The sequence below is a fragment of the Arvicola amphibius genome, chromosome 10, assembly GCF_903992535.2.
Source record: "Arvicola amphibius chromosome 10, mArvAmp1.2, whole genome shotgun sequence".
NCBI lineage: Eukaryota > Metazoa > Chordata > Mammalia > Rodentia > Cricetidae > Arvicola > Arvicola amphibius.
In genome coordinates, this window is record NC_052056.1 from 107,339,777 (window position 1) to 107,355,038 (window position 15,262).

The window sequence follows — 15,262 nt, forward strand, 5'->3', positions numbered from 1 at the left end:
AAAAGCAAGAACCGAGTTTTTAAAAAGAACCAAATTTTTCAAAAGAACCAAGTTTTTAAAAAGGACAATATTAGTCAGCAGAAGCACTTTGCATAATCTCAGGGTCAAAAATAAAGCAGAGGGGGCTGGAGAGGTGGTTCAGAGGTTAAGAGCCCTGATGTTCTTCCAGAGGACCCGGATGGAGTTCCCAGCACCCACAAGGTGGCTAATAATCATCTGTTAAGCCTAGTTCCAGGGGTCGGACGCCCTCTTCTGGCCTTCCCAGGTACTACTTGTATGTGGAGTTTGTATATTCCTGCAGGTAAAACACCCATACACGTAAACTTAAAAAAAAAAAAAAAATTCATCTATTTATTTTTGAGACAAGGTTTCTCTATGTAATAGTTCTGGTTGTCCTGGAACTCACACTGTAGACCAGGCTGATCTTGAATTCACAGAGATCCGTCTGCCTTTGTGTCCCAAGTGCTGAGGGCTGGGATTAAGGGTGTGTGCTACCATCACCAGGCCAAATATTTTTTTTTAAATGAAAATAAATCCCCAAAATGCAGGGAGAGATTGACAAGGTCATGTTTATTATGTCATGTCTTTAACATTTTTTTTCCAGAACTTGACAGTTCAAAATATAGTAAGGCAACAGTAAGAAGGACTTCAGAAGTACAAAAATGAATTTTTCTCATAAATTGTTGTAAGGTATAATCATATGCTGGATTAAAACATACAGCAAAACTTTGAAGAAGTCCCCAAAGTGGAGATTGTTTTGTACAGCATCCAAAACGAAGATCAACATTGGAAACATCTTTAAAATATTTTCATTACTGGGAAGTTGAAACTTCTCTGGAGAGAAACTAAAAAATTGAAACCAAAAACGATACAAATAAATAAAAAGAAGAAAGCATGTGGCATCAAAAATCTACGAGACACAGCTAAAGCTGTGTGCCGGGAGTGATTTGTAACTTTAGCTGATTTCACTTAAAACTGGATCACAGCAGTGCATACATATCCATACTACCACAATCTATTTGGAGCAATTTCACCTATTTGTCCTTGACCATTAGCAAGCGACTGGGCTGAGGTGGGCGCGTCCGTTGATCTCAGGGTCTCTTCCCGCGGCTTCGTTTCCCTTTCCCAATTTTCCCCTCACCAATGTTACAATGAGAATGGATGAAGCGATCAAGAATTTGTCTGTCTGCCAAGGAAGAAAAGCAGAGGTTTCCAACTTAAGTATGAAGCAGCAAGATCTTAGGAGGAAGCAAGCATCTGGTAGGAGTATGCTATGCACTAGTTTGCTATGAGAGAAAATTGGAGGGTACTGTGTATGGTGTAGAGCACCCCGGGGCCCTACTTGTTCTGAGCTCCCCGCAAAGGGTGTGGGTTTGCAAAGAAACAGAACCCAGTATGGTTCTGTGCCAGCAAGCGCTATTTAACACCCTTCTTTGTCCCTCATCCCGTAATGGAGATCGCATGCCTACCTCACCCTGTGGGAAGGGCTAAGCACACTATGGGTGATGTCACATAATATTAATGTGTCATTAATTAATCAGCAGCCATATATACCTTTATAGGACGCACAGTAGTAAACAGTGGTGAAGAAAATTGTAGACTTTTGGTGGCCTTTGCTGTCCTTGAGTTGTACCTGCCTGCCCTTGGGAAGCCCTGGGCTGTGACGGGGTCTTGTTTGATTCTGAACACCGGTAACTCCCCAGTCTTGATTACAGCGTTCACATAGGGTGGAACTGTAAAACTCCTCATTCCCAGAAGGGTCATCTGTCACTCATCCTCTTCCTCGGTGTCACAATGCCAGCTGAGACCAGTAGCTGAAGGTTCCATGTGCGTGCGTGCGTGCGTGTGTGTGTGTGTGTGTGTGTGTGTGTGTGTGCACGTGCACTCGCGTATGCTCGTGTATTAAGAAAAAATAACTTTTCTATCAAACATAACTAGCTCACCAAGGGCCAATCCACCACACTTTTCTCACACCTTGTAAACTTTTATGCAAAGGAACTCAAAATTTTTAACTCCTCTACCCAGTAAAACTTTGTTCATGGAAAGCCCTGGCGCATTCCCAGACTTGATGCTGGGAGCGCTCACTCCTCCCTTTCTTTGTCTTGGTTGGCGGGGTCTCCTTCATGTCTTGAGGGTAGGTGAGGGGAGTGTGGCTTCTTTTCTTGGGGGGGGGTAGTGTTGGGAGGGAGGCTGGATGGCTGGAGTGCAGGGTCGTGTTAGGCTTTAGTGGGAGCGGGCTTCTATGGGCGTTTCTTGAAGTTTTCTTCTTCCTCCTCCTTTCCTTCCTTCCTTCCTTCCTTCCTTCTTTCTTTCTTTCTTTCTTTCTTTCTTTCTTTCTTTCTTTCTCTCATGCCACTTTCCAATCAAAAGTAGACTATGAGGTCAAACCATAGTCAGAGAGAAAGCACCAAGTTCCCCTCGCATCAGAGATGGAAGACAGAGGCCACCTTGGTCTTGGGTGCCTGCTAGCCCAGTCTCGGTCACAGCCTACATTTTTGCAAAAACGAGTTGCCTTTGCCAGGTTACTTTCATTTTCTCTTGTGTGTCTTTGTGTGATGCCAACAAGGTTAGTCTTTTCCCACAGTGCGGAAATGTAGCCTATGTTCTGTCCAGTCACAGCTGCATCTGTTTGTGAGCTATTCCTACTCTATCCTCCCCCTCCCTTGGTCCCAGTACTTTTCCACTCAGCTGTGTCTCCCGTGGAATGAAATGCGCTATCCTTATGTGCAATGTTTGCCAGTTGACATTTGACCACTGATGAGCCACACCCATTTGTTTCCACCACCCAGGAAGTCCTTCTAGATGCTTCCCAGGCAATACCGTTGACCCCAAGACAGCCTCTGGTCCTATCTCTTTTACCGTGGATGAGATTTTCCTGCTGTGGATTTTCAGATAAACGGAATCCTATAGGAGCGCCTGTTTAACGTTTGGATTTTGTTGTGGCTCAGTGTCTTTTGAGTGTCTACATTTTGTCTTATGGATCAGGAATGTGCTCCCTTTCACCTCATCCGTTTTTCCTGTCGCTGGAGGTGGGGACTATTTCCAGTTCTGGGATATCGAGGCTGAAATTGTATTTTTATGCAAGTCCTTTTGTAGCTGCCTGCCTCCATTTCCCTCAGGCCAATATCCAGAAGTAGAATTTCTAAGCCATGACGTAGGCATATGTTTAACTTTGCAAGATGCCATCGGAGCATTCCCCAGAGTGATCCCACTATTGGATACTCCCCTGCATGTGGGAATTCTGGATGCTCTGTGTTACCCCCAACTGCTGCCACCCAATCTGCTCCCTTTTCAGCTTGTCTGTAGTTTTGAAGTTTATATTGAAGTATAGAAGCAACAAAGTGCCCTTCTTATAATAAAGACATGCATAGAGCATAAATCAAACTGGGCACATATTAGCCAAAACAAGATGCCCCAGTGTCCACCAAACTTAATGTCAGTCAACTGCGCTTTGGCAGTTGTGTCTGCGGTGGTTGACACTGATTGACAACTTGACTGGATTCCGCCATGCCTAGGGCACGGCTGTGGGTTTGTTGGGGCACTTCCAGAGAAGATCAACTCACGGATGGGTGAGCGGGGACGGGGGAGGCTGCCCACAACATGGGTGGTATCTTTCAGAGGATAGCTTGGATGAAAAGAGTCTAGAAGAAGCAGCCGCCAGCAGGTGTTGATAAATGCCTCTTCCTGGGTCAGTGTGTCTGTCTTGCTGCTGGCATCCTGTGCTGACTTCCTTGTCCTTCCAGCATAGACTCAAGACTCTCCAGAGAATGTCTGGACTTAATGCGGTTTCCTATTGGGAGTGCCTGAATTGGACAGTTATCTTGTTCTCTTTATCTCCAGGTAGCCATGGTTGGACCACCCAGCCCCTACCCTATAAGGCGAGCTAATCCCCTCTTATACAAATATTCTATGGTTTCTGTTGTGGACCTAGGGCTAACAGCACCTCACACAGCCTTTTCCTATAACCAACAATTTCTTTAATGGTGATAAATGTCACTATGCCTATACCTCTGTCTTCCACACCAGAAGGTGGGTTCCCTGCTAGGATGGATTTGTTTTTATTTATCTTTGTATTAAGTGAGTGTGATAGACATGCAACCAATGACATTTGCTGAATGAGTGAATACATGTATTCTTTTAAAAATTACTTATGCTTATGGGTGTTCTGTCTGCATGTTTGTCTGTCTGTGTACCATATGCTTGCCGTACCCATAGAGGTCAGAATATGGTGTTCAGATTCTCTGGATCTGGAGTTGTTGATGGTTGTGGGCTGCCAGATAGATGCTGGGAATTTAACCCAGATCCTCCAAGAGCAGCCAATGCTCTCAACCACTGAGCCATCTTTCCAGTCCCAATCCGTGCAATTCTGAATTCTGAATTACGGGCTTGAGAGAACCACCTTACAAGCTGTATGTCGGTGGAAAAATGGGGAGGGAGTCATAGCTTAAAAAGTTATCGAGAAAACCAGCTTTCAGATAATTTTATCACTCAAGTGGGAAGACAGTGGGCAGATGACAGGGTTTTACCAGCAGATAACATATGCAGGAACTGCTAGCTTCCAACTTGTTGGAATCAAACCCAGGGAATAAAATAACTCAGAACCTAGACTGTCCACTAATGAACACAGTCCGAGGTTCTCAAGTTAGAAACAAACTCAATATGGGCTTCAACGTCCCCCTTCCAAAATGCTCAGAACTCAAAATGGTTCCGATTTTCTTGGATTTGGGAATATGGGCATATACATGGTGAGGTCTCTGGGAGATTGGCTCCAAGTCTAAACACAAAAATTGCTTCTGTTTCCTATACGCCTTGCAGAAACAAGCCTGGGAGAATTGCGTGCAACATTTTTAGCATGCCTGTGCTTTGATGGTGTGAAGTGAGGTGTGGGAATTGTCCCCGGTGGTCCCATGGGTACTCACAGGGGTTCGGATTTCACGGGAGAGTTGTTTGTACTAAACAACAGCCTGCCTTCAGTGTCCCTCTCTTTCTCCCCAGTGCTGATCTTTCCTCTACCCTTGCTCATCCTGTCCGCTCTTCACCCCAGCCTGGGAGATCACTTAGTGGGGAAGACTAGTGTCCCCTCCCACCCACCTCACCTCTCTCTGTCTCTTTTTCTCTCTCCGTCCTTCTCTGTGGGTGTCTCTCTCTGTCTCTCTCTCCCTCCCTCCTTCCCTCTCTATCTTTCTCTTTCCATCAAAATACCACTGCCGTGGTCTTCTAGCCCACAGAAGCTTACTACATGACTTAAGCTGAGCCAATAATAGGTGAGCCTATGACATCTTAGGTCCCTCCATCCTGACATCCAGCTGAGCCCCTCTGTGAAGGTGCTGCTGGGATGGTCACAGCTGACAGGCCTTGCCATCGTCCCTGGCACTAAGAAATGACAAGGTTCGCTGCATGAAAACTTTAAGGGAAACGCCTACTTGCCAGTCGCCCCCTAACAGCTGCAGCGATGAGCGAGGGCCTTAAAGTGGAGTTGGGACAGAGTGGCTTCTCCAGCAGCCCAGGGCATCGTGGCACAGTTCTGGGATCTGCTCCCAGTGCTGCCCTGGACATCCAAGTAGAAACAGAAGCCTAAATTGTCCCAGAGCTAACCTGGCTGGTGACCGGATGGACAAATGTAGCTGGCTGTTAACAGCACATAGCAGAGGAGCCTCCCCTATCCCCCAACCCCTGCACTTCCGCTCACTCCTAGGGAACAAGGCCACGCAAGCCTCAGCTTGCACACATACAGAGAGTGGGAAATCAGGCCTGTGTGATGGTTCCATCTGGTATGGCCGGTCCCTGATCCCTGGGCAGATGTCAGCACCTTCTGAAGGAAGCAAAATCCTCCTTTCTGTGGGCCCAAGGGATGTGGCTCTTAAAGGTAAAGCGAGCTTTCTGTAAATGCAGAGGGTGGTTTTACACCATTTGCATGGAAACTGAGAGCAGGCAGGCAGCCTGGCTTTGCTGGTAGACTCCCCTGTGTCTTCAGGGACTTGCTCAGCAGGTTTCCAGAAGGCTCTCAGTCCTTCCTGAAGAGACAGCCTGGCCTTGAGGTGTTGGGAGGAATGAGGCTTTCAGAAGAAAACACACTTCTGCTTCCATAGGAGGCAAAGCAGCTGCTTAACCTATTTCCCTGACACCCAGCAGCCTGGCGCTTGTTTCTTCTTCTTGAGGTGTGTGTGTGTGTGTGTGTGTGTGTGTGTGTGTGTGTACACTCCATCCTTAAAAGCATTTGAAAGGCTAGAGCAATGGTTCCGTGAGTAAAATCGCTTACTTTGCAAGCCCAAGGACCTGAGTTTGAGTTCTATTGTACACATAAAAAGAGCCACCCATGGTTTCAAATGCCTATAACCCCAACACTGGGAAGCAAGGATAAATGGCTCCCAAGGAGCTTGCTGGTCAGTCAACCCATCCTGTGAGCTTCTGATTTGAGAAAAAGAGAAAGATGGGAAGCGAAGGAGGAAGACTCCCAAGGCTTCCTCAGGCTTCTGTGTATGCATACACCGTAGGGTTTCAGCCTTGTTTGGAGCAGGAGGTCTCGTGGTAGGGGTAGAGTCTTTGCCAGGGGAGGGGTGAAGGCTGGGACTAATGGGGAGTGGTGATTAGGGATGGAGGGGGCACAGAGGTGGGTGAGGAGGAAGGGTGCCATCGAAGAGTGAGCAACTGGGAGCCATCTGCAGCAAAGGCCTGATTACAGAAAAGGAAGAAGCTGATGGCTCCACATTGCCTTATTCACAAAGTTGGGTATAGGAGGAATCTTAGGAATGTGAAAATATTAGATCCTCTTGGCATAAAAACTTATAAGAATACTCACCTACACTGGGTTGTAAGCACACACACACACACACACACACACACACACACACACACACACACACACACCAAGGCAGCTCTGGGAAGGATTGCTTCCTGTCCTGAAACTTCTTTGTTCCCTTGTCGGCATGTTATACTTTCCCAGGTGACTGGACATCTCAGAGCTGGTCTGATAAGCTTGCTACATGGACTAACTCCACCCTGTCCTGAGATGGCACTTGCTATTTAGGGGTGTGAAATATGAAGATCCTTGTGTGTAAATAGCCTGCCAATAAACACGCACAACCAAACAGGAAGTCAAACGTAAACAAAATACAATGAAATTGTGAGACAGTACAAAAGCCAACTGGAGGAAAGGGAAGTTACCCCAGCGCAGGTGCACGAGGCTCAACCACCTGTGAGGTGGGACCGGACACATTAGACATGGAGCTATGTGAGCAGTGGACTCTGGTGAGCCTCTTAGGAAAAGTTTTCAATGACCAAGGTTTGCATGGCATCGTGGATTTCTTTAAAAAAAAAAAAAAAAAAGTAGTTGTGTGGTTTAAAAGAAAATGGCCTCCATGGGCCCACAAGGAGTGGCACTATTAGGAGGTGTGGCCTTGCTGGAGTAGGTGTGGCCTTGTTAGAGGAAGTCTGTCTCTAAGGAAAGACTTTGAGGTTTCCGATGCTCAAGCCAGGCCAAGGGTAGCTCACTGTCTCTTCCAGCTGCCTGTGGATCCAGATGTAGAACTCTGAGATCCCCTTCCGGCACCAACCTGCCTGCATGCTGCCTTGCTTCCTACCATGATGATAAAGGACTAAATTTCTGGACTTTAAATGTTTTCCTTTATAAGAGTTGCTGTGATCATGGTGTCTCTCCACAGCAATAAAACACTAAGACAGTAGTCTTTGTTTTTTGTTTGTTTGTTCTGGGGGCGGGGTTGTTTGCTTGGTTTGGTTTGGTTTTTATATTCAATTCTGGTGGTTAAAATGGGAACAGCTCATTAGGCGTGGGAATAGCATGTTAAGAAAGGCATTCACTGTGCTGGCAAACAGGAGAAGCGGTGACTTGAGGCCTCTTACCTTTGTAGGAAACACTTTGCAGATACTTGTGGATTTGGGAGGGGGAGAACGAGTCTAAGATCATCAAGAAGTCCAGGCAGTCTTTCCCATAGTCACTCTCGTACGTGGTCTGATTCTTCGTGCGTTCCTGGTTCCGTATGTAGCTACGCAGCACAGAGGGCACTGCAGGGACACAGGGCAGCAGCACAGGCTGTCAGTAAGCCAAAATGTCATCCTTGTCTGAACACACCCTCATACCTGAGCCTAGCCTGGAGCCTACTCAGCATCCTTACTGGATGCCACCTACTCCTCCCACCAATGACCAGGGGCTGTGCCGAGCGGCTGTGGTTGGTGATGCTGGACGCGGAGGGATGGGAGACATGGTCCAGGGTTGAGTGTGAGCACCGTGTCCAGAAACCCAGCTCTTCAAGAGATCTGCTCTCAACACTATGTGTAATGTTTACCACTTTCTTAATGCTAAACAGAATGTAAACGTCTCATTTTCTCTCAGGACCTCTCCCTGCATCCTCAGAGGGGCACGCAAAGAGACCCATTTCCAGGGACCTGGAAAGCCTTAGGATGAACACTTTGGAAGGAGGGTGACATTTACAGCAAGCATGTGCTGTCCATTCAGAGGGACCAGTCAGTCAGAGGGGCAAGCAACTCCAGCCACTCACATTTGATATGAATTATGATTAGATTAAACTGGATCCTGAGATTTGTGGAGCTGTAATTTTCAATAATGGAAATATGCTGTTTCAATAAGTGAGTTTTTTTTTAAATAAGTGGCCCAACTTTTGTAAAACACAAACACCCTAAATACTGTCCCCAGTCTCAGGCATCCCCTTCTAAAGGAACAAATGTGAGGAACAGGCTGAACACGAGACCTCAGCCCTCCCCCAGGAGAAGAGCGCCAGGGTCTGAAAACTGAGAAAGCGCACTGATGTCCCTCTCTCCCGTGGTTCTCAGGATTCCTTTACCCTGTGTCTTCACAGGGTGGAAAATTTCTACTCCTTAATCTCCTGGGAAGAAACAGAATCGGCAGCTACCAGCTTAGGAAGGGGACGAAGAAGATTCAGGCAGATGTGATATCAGATAATGAGGGTACTACCTTGGAGTGTGGAGCACTGACCGGGGTGTACACACAGGGGCAGGGGCAGCCCTTAGCAAAGGTGGGTCACCCCTCATTGTTACCACTTGGAACTCACTCATGACTCAAGGTTTTAGCCTAGGAGTCTGTGTTGCCTGCCCTTCCATCATGTAGGTCTGGAGTCTCGAACTTAGGTCATCAGGCTTGGCTACAAGCACCTTCACCGGCAAAGTCATCTCATCAACCCACTGAGAGATTTTCTTAACGAGTGGCTTAGTGGTTGCCCGGTGATGGAACTCGTGAGACATTCCTATCAAAAGTGATAGGGATCGGGATCGTGGCAGTTTGCTGGGACGGGATGGGAACTGATTCTGCGAATGCTTATCAGTTTGCCACAAGCAAAGACTGAGTGGCTGGCAAGCCTAAAGGGATTCCCTCTCAGCTCTGTCACCTCAAGGCATCTCCCGACTCCAACCACTGCTCCACCCAGGCAGAGTGCCATCAACTTAAGGCACAAGGTGGCAGTCTTCTGAGATTCACAGTTCCCTTGCCCTGAGACTGGGCACGACAGTGGCCCAGACTGCGTGTGTGGCCATTATCCAAACTAGCTGCCAGGGCCTTGAGCAACATTGACACTGGAGCAGGGAACTGGTGATGGCAAGCTACTGAGAGTGCTCACAGCATCAAGCCATAGCAGCAATGACTGCTTCTTTAAAAAAAAAAAAAAAAAGACAAACAAACGACATCTGCTGGGCAAACTTTTCCAGGGCTCAGGCTTTGGTAGGACCCAGAGGTGGGAACCTCAAGAGGTGGTAGTGAGGGACCAGGAACGGTGGGTCAGACTAAGAAGAAACCGGAGATGTCCAATCACAATGCATGTACAATTTACAACTGGTTCTGAACACTGGATGCCAGAGCAGACCAAAAATCCCAGGTGCAGAGGCTGGAGAGACGGCTCAGTGGGTAAGAACTGAGCTCTTGCAGAGGACCTGGGTTCAATCTCCAGGACTGACATGGTGCCTCACAACCATCTGCAACTCCAGTGCCAGGAGGTCTGATGCCCTCTAGTGGTCTCCCTAGGCACAAATGAGCTGCACAGACACACGCAGGTAAAACAGCCATACATATTTTTTGAAAAGTTCCAGCTCCTCCTTCCCTCATCCCCTGCACTTTGGTCTCCTTGCTAGTGGACAATATCAAAGACAGACCCCGTTCCTCTACTTGTCAGTTAATAACAATAAAACTTTTTTTTTCAAAAGTCAGCGCCATAGTGTTGGCATCTATGCGTCGGGTTGAGAACCTTAGGGGGTCACTATGCATTTGTAATCCCCAAAGGCTTCCTTACCTAGACCCTGGGAAGCGACAGGCAGGCTCGAGTAGCATCCATATTTGAAACTAAAATCCTGCAGTTCGGGAATCTTAGCTGGAATTTGGTAATGGTGCCGGAATTCGGTGTCCAAAGGTCGGGGAAGGAATTCTTTCCAGTCCAGAGACATGGGAAAAGATTTCATGGTCTTCTTAGCTGAGGTGAGACAGGAAGACAATGTTACCCCTTTGTCAACTGTCCAAGTGGCTGGTCACAGCACCGTTTCAGCCAGCAGTTTCCAATGCATACCATTAAACGACTCTCCTCGAGTTTAGAGGATTAGTCTGTGTACTTTATGACTACTTCAATTGAGGAACTATTTCCGCTCTTGGACACAGAGTATATGCTCAACTGGCCATGGTAGGTTTGTTCTGTTTTTTTGTTTTGTTTTGTTTTTACTCTTTGTTCTTTTGGGGGCCTGCCACCTAGCTCCCAAATAAACATATTGAGTCTTACTCTTATGAATATCCAGTCTTACTTAGCTTGGCTTGTTTCTGGCCAGTTTTTCTTAACTTCAGTTATCCCACCTAGCTTTTGCCTCTGGGTTTTTACCTTTCTCTTTACCTTTCTTTACTTCTTACCCTGTGGCTTGCTGTGTAGGGGGGGACTGGCCCCCGGAGTCCTCCTCCCCTCCCCCTTTCACTCCTAGATCTCTCTCTCCCCAGATTTCTCCTCTTATTTATTCTCTCTGCCTGCCAGCCCCACCAATCCTTTCTCCTGCCTAGCTATTGACTGTTCAGTTCTTTATTAGACCAATCAGGTGTTTTAGGCAGGCAAAGTAACAAAGCTTCACAGAGTTAAACAAACACAATGTAAAAGAATGCAACACATCTTTGCATCATTAAACAAATGTTCCACAGCATAAACGAATGTAACACATCTTCAAGTAATATTCCACAACAGACCTTAAGTCATTTTTGAACGGCTAGATACTCATGGCCATGAGGAGTCCTTAGGAACATGCTGCTGGGCACAGAAAGCAGCAGTAACCCTGCTGGGGTCTTTCTAGGCCTTTTCAGGGAGAACCAGAGAGAGAGAGGCTTGGGGTATGTCCAGAGTTGCTACATGAAGCAGGATTCTCATTTAAATCTGAATACCATAGTGTAATGGTGATCATATCTGTTTCCATGGTGACAGTCCTAAGTTCAATCCCTAATGGAATCATGATGAAAAGTGTTTCCTGACCAGATGTGAGGCTAGCCTGGTCTACACGGTGAGTTATAGGCTTGCTAGCCAGGGTTTCATAGTGCAGTCTTGTCTCAAAGTCAAACAAAGACTCTGCAGAAAGGCACAACCTAAAGGTAAGAATAGAAGACCATTCAAGGTCATTAGCCCCAGAAACATGAACTGTAACAAGGGGAATTGGTTTTGCAGTCTTCACATGCGGCTCTCATTCTTCAAAGCCGAGTTCTCCGAGTCTGAACGTGGAAACAGCCACTTTTCAGTGCTCTGCCTCTTCATTTGCTTTAATTCCTCAAGGAACACTCAAAACCACGGCAGGGCTCTCTGCTTCAGAAGTGTAAAGTGTTAAAGACGTGAACTCAATATAATAACATTATGTGGTGGATCCTGTAAAAAGTTCTTACAATGGAAACACGCACACACACACACACAAAAGCAAGAGAGACAGAGAGGGAGAGAGAAGGAGAGAGACAGAGAGAGGAGAGATCTCCAAAGCCTAGACTTAGATGGCAGGTCAAACGTGGAGCATTGTGGAGGAGGGAAGTAGCATTGTAGACCGCAGGCAGCATCAGGGCCCTGGTGAATCTGTGGAGGGGGCAGCCGAGGAGAACAACGGAGAGGGGGCAAGGACCAGATAACCCAAATTACGTTGATTAAGGCATTTAGCTTTCGTCTTGAAGTCAACAAGAGTCCACTGAGGGTTGTAAGCCAGAGATGACTTCGGCTTGCACACCATTGAACCCACTGTGACATACCAAGGAAGAGAGCTAGATAAGAGGCTATCCAAAAAGAGACACTGGCACCCAGAACCAAGCCAGGGCTGTGTGGAAGGCGAGAATCGGACAGAGTAAGAGACAAAGGAGGAGTCTTGACAGGAGTTTGCCTACATGTGGGACAACAGCGATTGGCTTACACTGAGCAGAATAGAAACATGCTTTTCATAAAGAACAGAGATCTGAATGCTTCTCAGTGGTCCCGATGTCTATCTACAGATAGCATTGTCCTTTGATCTTATACCTGTCTAGCTCCAAAATAGTGTTTTTCATACATTCTGCCATTCAGCAAGTATTTCCCCAGCTCTTTCTAGCTACCAAGCCCTTCACTGGCCACGAGTGAGCTAGGGCCTCTGGAGAGGGGTCTTAAACCAAATATGAAAGATTAAAACAAACAAAAACAACAATGGAAAGAACCCTTGGTAAGAGGGGCTGGGAAGTCGGCTCAGCTGCTAAGAGTTCTTCCTGTTCTTGCAGAAGACCCAGGTTGGTTCCTAGCATCATGCCAGCTGACTCACAACCACCTGTAATGCCAGGTTTTGGGGGATCCAACATCTCCAGCCTCTAAGGACACCAAGACCCTCAGCAGATATAGTCCCTGTATCTGCGACCTACTAGCCTCCAGCACCATGAACTAAACTGTGGTTTATAAATTCCTAGTCAGTCATCAAATCCGTGACCCAATCCATAAGGACAGCAATTTGCAGGAGAAAGGTTTTATTGGGGGGGGGTCACAGTTTCAGGGATTTTGGTTTATGGTCAGTCTGGCTCCATTGTTGCTGGGCCTTGGTATCATGGTGGAGAGGATATGATGGAGCCAAGATTCTCAGCCCACACCAGCCAGGAAACAACACAGAGAGATGGAGAAGGGTCAGGACAAGATCTGCCTTCAAACGTCCATCCCCATCAACCCTACTTCCTCCAGAGAAGGCCCTACCTCCTAAGTTTCAATTAGCTCTCAAAATAGTGCCACCTGCTGGGGACCAAGCCTTCAACACATGAGCTGTGTAGATACTCACATTCAACAGTGCCCAGACAGCAGTGTTCTGCTACAGGAGAAAACACAGACATTTCCCTTTGTAGGAAAAGGAATTAATACAAAAATCACTTTATGGTAATGAGCTCGTAGGTAAAAAACATCGCACAGATGGGTTGATGTAGTGACTCAATGACTTGTCCAGTCTCAAAACACTTTATTCTTTCAGAGCTGTGTACTTCGGACTCAGAGGAAGATGGGTGGAATGATGGTTGGGAGAAGAGAGAGGCTAAAGACTGCTCGTCAGCCAAGAAGACTTCAATGCCTCCCTCTCCAGCCTCCTTCTAGCCCAGCAGTCACGTGCTTAGCCTCCTAGTTCTACAAGCACCCTCTTCTAAACACGATCACCCCATCACTCATTTAAACCAGCTGCCAACTGGGAAGGCATCTCTGGGCATGACTCTCCACAACTAGTTCCAATCACTCTCTGGGAATGGGAAGGGGCATCTGTTTTTCTTTTTCCCCTTTCCCTTCTTTCTTCTTCTCTCCTCTTTCCCATTTCTCTTTTCTTTTCTCCTTGCTTTGTCATTTGAGACAGGGTCTTGTTATACATGTCAAGCTAAACTTCCAAGTCCTCTTGCCTTGGCCTCCAAAGATGTGGTTATAGATATTCACCACCATTCCTGACTAGTGGGAGTCTTTTCCAGACTCTTGATTCTATTGGGATAGACAGTCGTAGCAATGCACATTTATCTGCTTGTTCGTTTTTCAGTGCTAAGGATCAAAACTGCTACCACTGAGCCATGCTCCAGCCGCCCCCCATGCTTCTTACAACGTGTATCTTGTTGGTAAAATTTCTTGTCCCACACTAGCTTGGGAGTTCCTGTAAGAGAAAGACTACCTCCGTGCCATTTACCAGCACTGTGGCAGTACCCAGGCCCATGCCCAGGGAAAGAGGGGCACTTGCTTACCTTGAGTCACATCCACGAAGTCCCTCTTGGTGTGGGAAACAAACTGATTTGCTATCGCCTCCCGGACTTTTTCCATGGGTGGAGGGACTATCCAGGGGAGGGTGTGGGTTGGTTTCCCTTTGGGGAGTGTCCACTGAAAGAATTCCTGTCAATCAATGCAAGTACGGTTTTAGTAAGAATCCAGAAAGGCTCGCCTCATGGAGTCGAGAATACCTGTGAGTGTTTGTGTGTCCGTAGTCTTTGGAAGCCTTATAACCAGCGGTCGTGCTGCAGCTGCCTATACAGAGAGTGTGGCAAGAGGGCCTGGCAGTTACGAGCCATAGCACAAGTACTGGCTTGGCTACTTTTCTTGCTGTGACAAATAGCTGACCAAAGCAATTAAAGGAAGGACAAGTTTCTTTAGGTCATGGTTTGAAGGTTATAATTCATTGTGGTGGAGAATGCAAGATTGAGAGGTGGCTGGTCCTGTTGCATCCTTAGTTGGGATGTATAGGCAGATAAATGTCTGAGCTCAGTTAGCTTCCTCCCCACTCCTTTTTATTCAGAGCCACCAGGGATGACAACCACTCATATTCAGGGTGTATCTATCTCTCTTGAGTTAAATATCTCTGCAAACTCCAAGACACACAGGGCAGGATGTCTCTGATGGGATTCTAAATCCGGTCAAGTTAACAATGACGATTCAACCATCACAGATAACCTCTGTGTGCTTGCTTTGACCTTTGACACTGACAAGAGAAGAATACTGTCAACTTCACCTGTTGAGGCATGTTAGTTCTGGTCCTGGTGACACATCTGTAAGGAGCAGAGATAGTGTCTGGTGTCCCTTCCTCCCTTATAGAGGGAGGCACTCTCCTCTGTTCACCTCCACAGACAGCCAGGGACTACACATGCTGAAATCGCCTCCCGATCTCTCCTCTCACCTTCCTCTCTCATGACTGTGTGTTACAGGTAATCTTCATTGTCAGCTTGGTTGGATTTTACAGCATCAAAGAGATGCTTCCTACGTGTCCAGGAGGCATTTCCAGAGAGAGTTACGTGTAGGGGTGAGAGCCAACCCCATCC

General features: G+C 47.0%; 1 protein-coding gene across 1 annotated transcript in view; it reads right to left on the reverse strand.

Moving 5' to 3' along the window:
- Positions 1-1,091: 1,091 nt before the first annotated feature.
- The window catches only part of Tex26 (testis expressed 26), a 30,863-nt gene continuing 16,692 nt past the window's right edge, over positions 1,092-15,262 (reverse strand). Inside the window, exons 4-7 of the mRNA XM_038344512.1 lie at positions 14,198-14,342; positions 10,275-10,451; positions 7,861-8,022; positions 1,092-1,186 (exon numbers count right to left, since the gene is read on the reverse strand). Of these exons, the coding sequence (XP_038200440.1) occupies positions 1,092-1,186; positions 7,861-8,022; positions 10,275-10,451; positions 14,198-14,342 (579 nt within the window). The remainder of the gene's footprint in view (positions 1,187-7,860; positions 8,023-10,274; positions 10,452-14,197; positions 14,343-15,262) is intronic.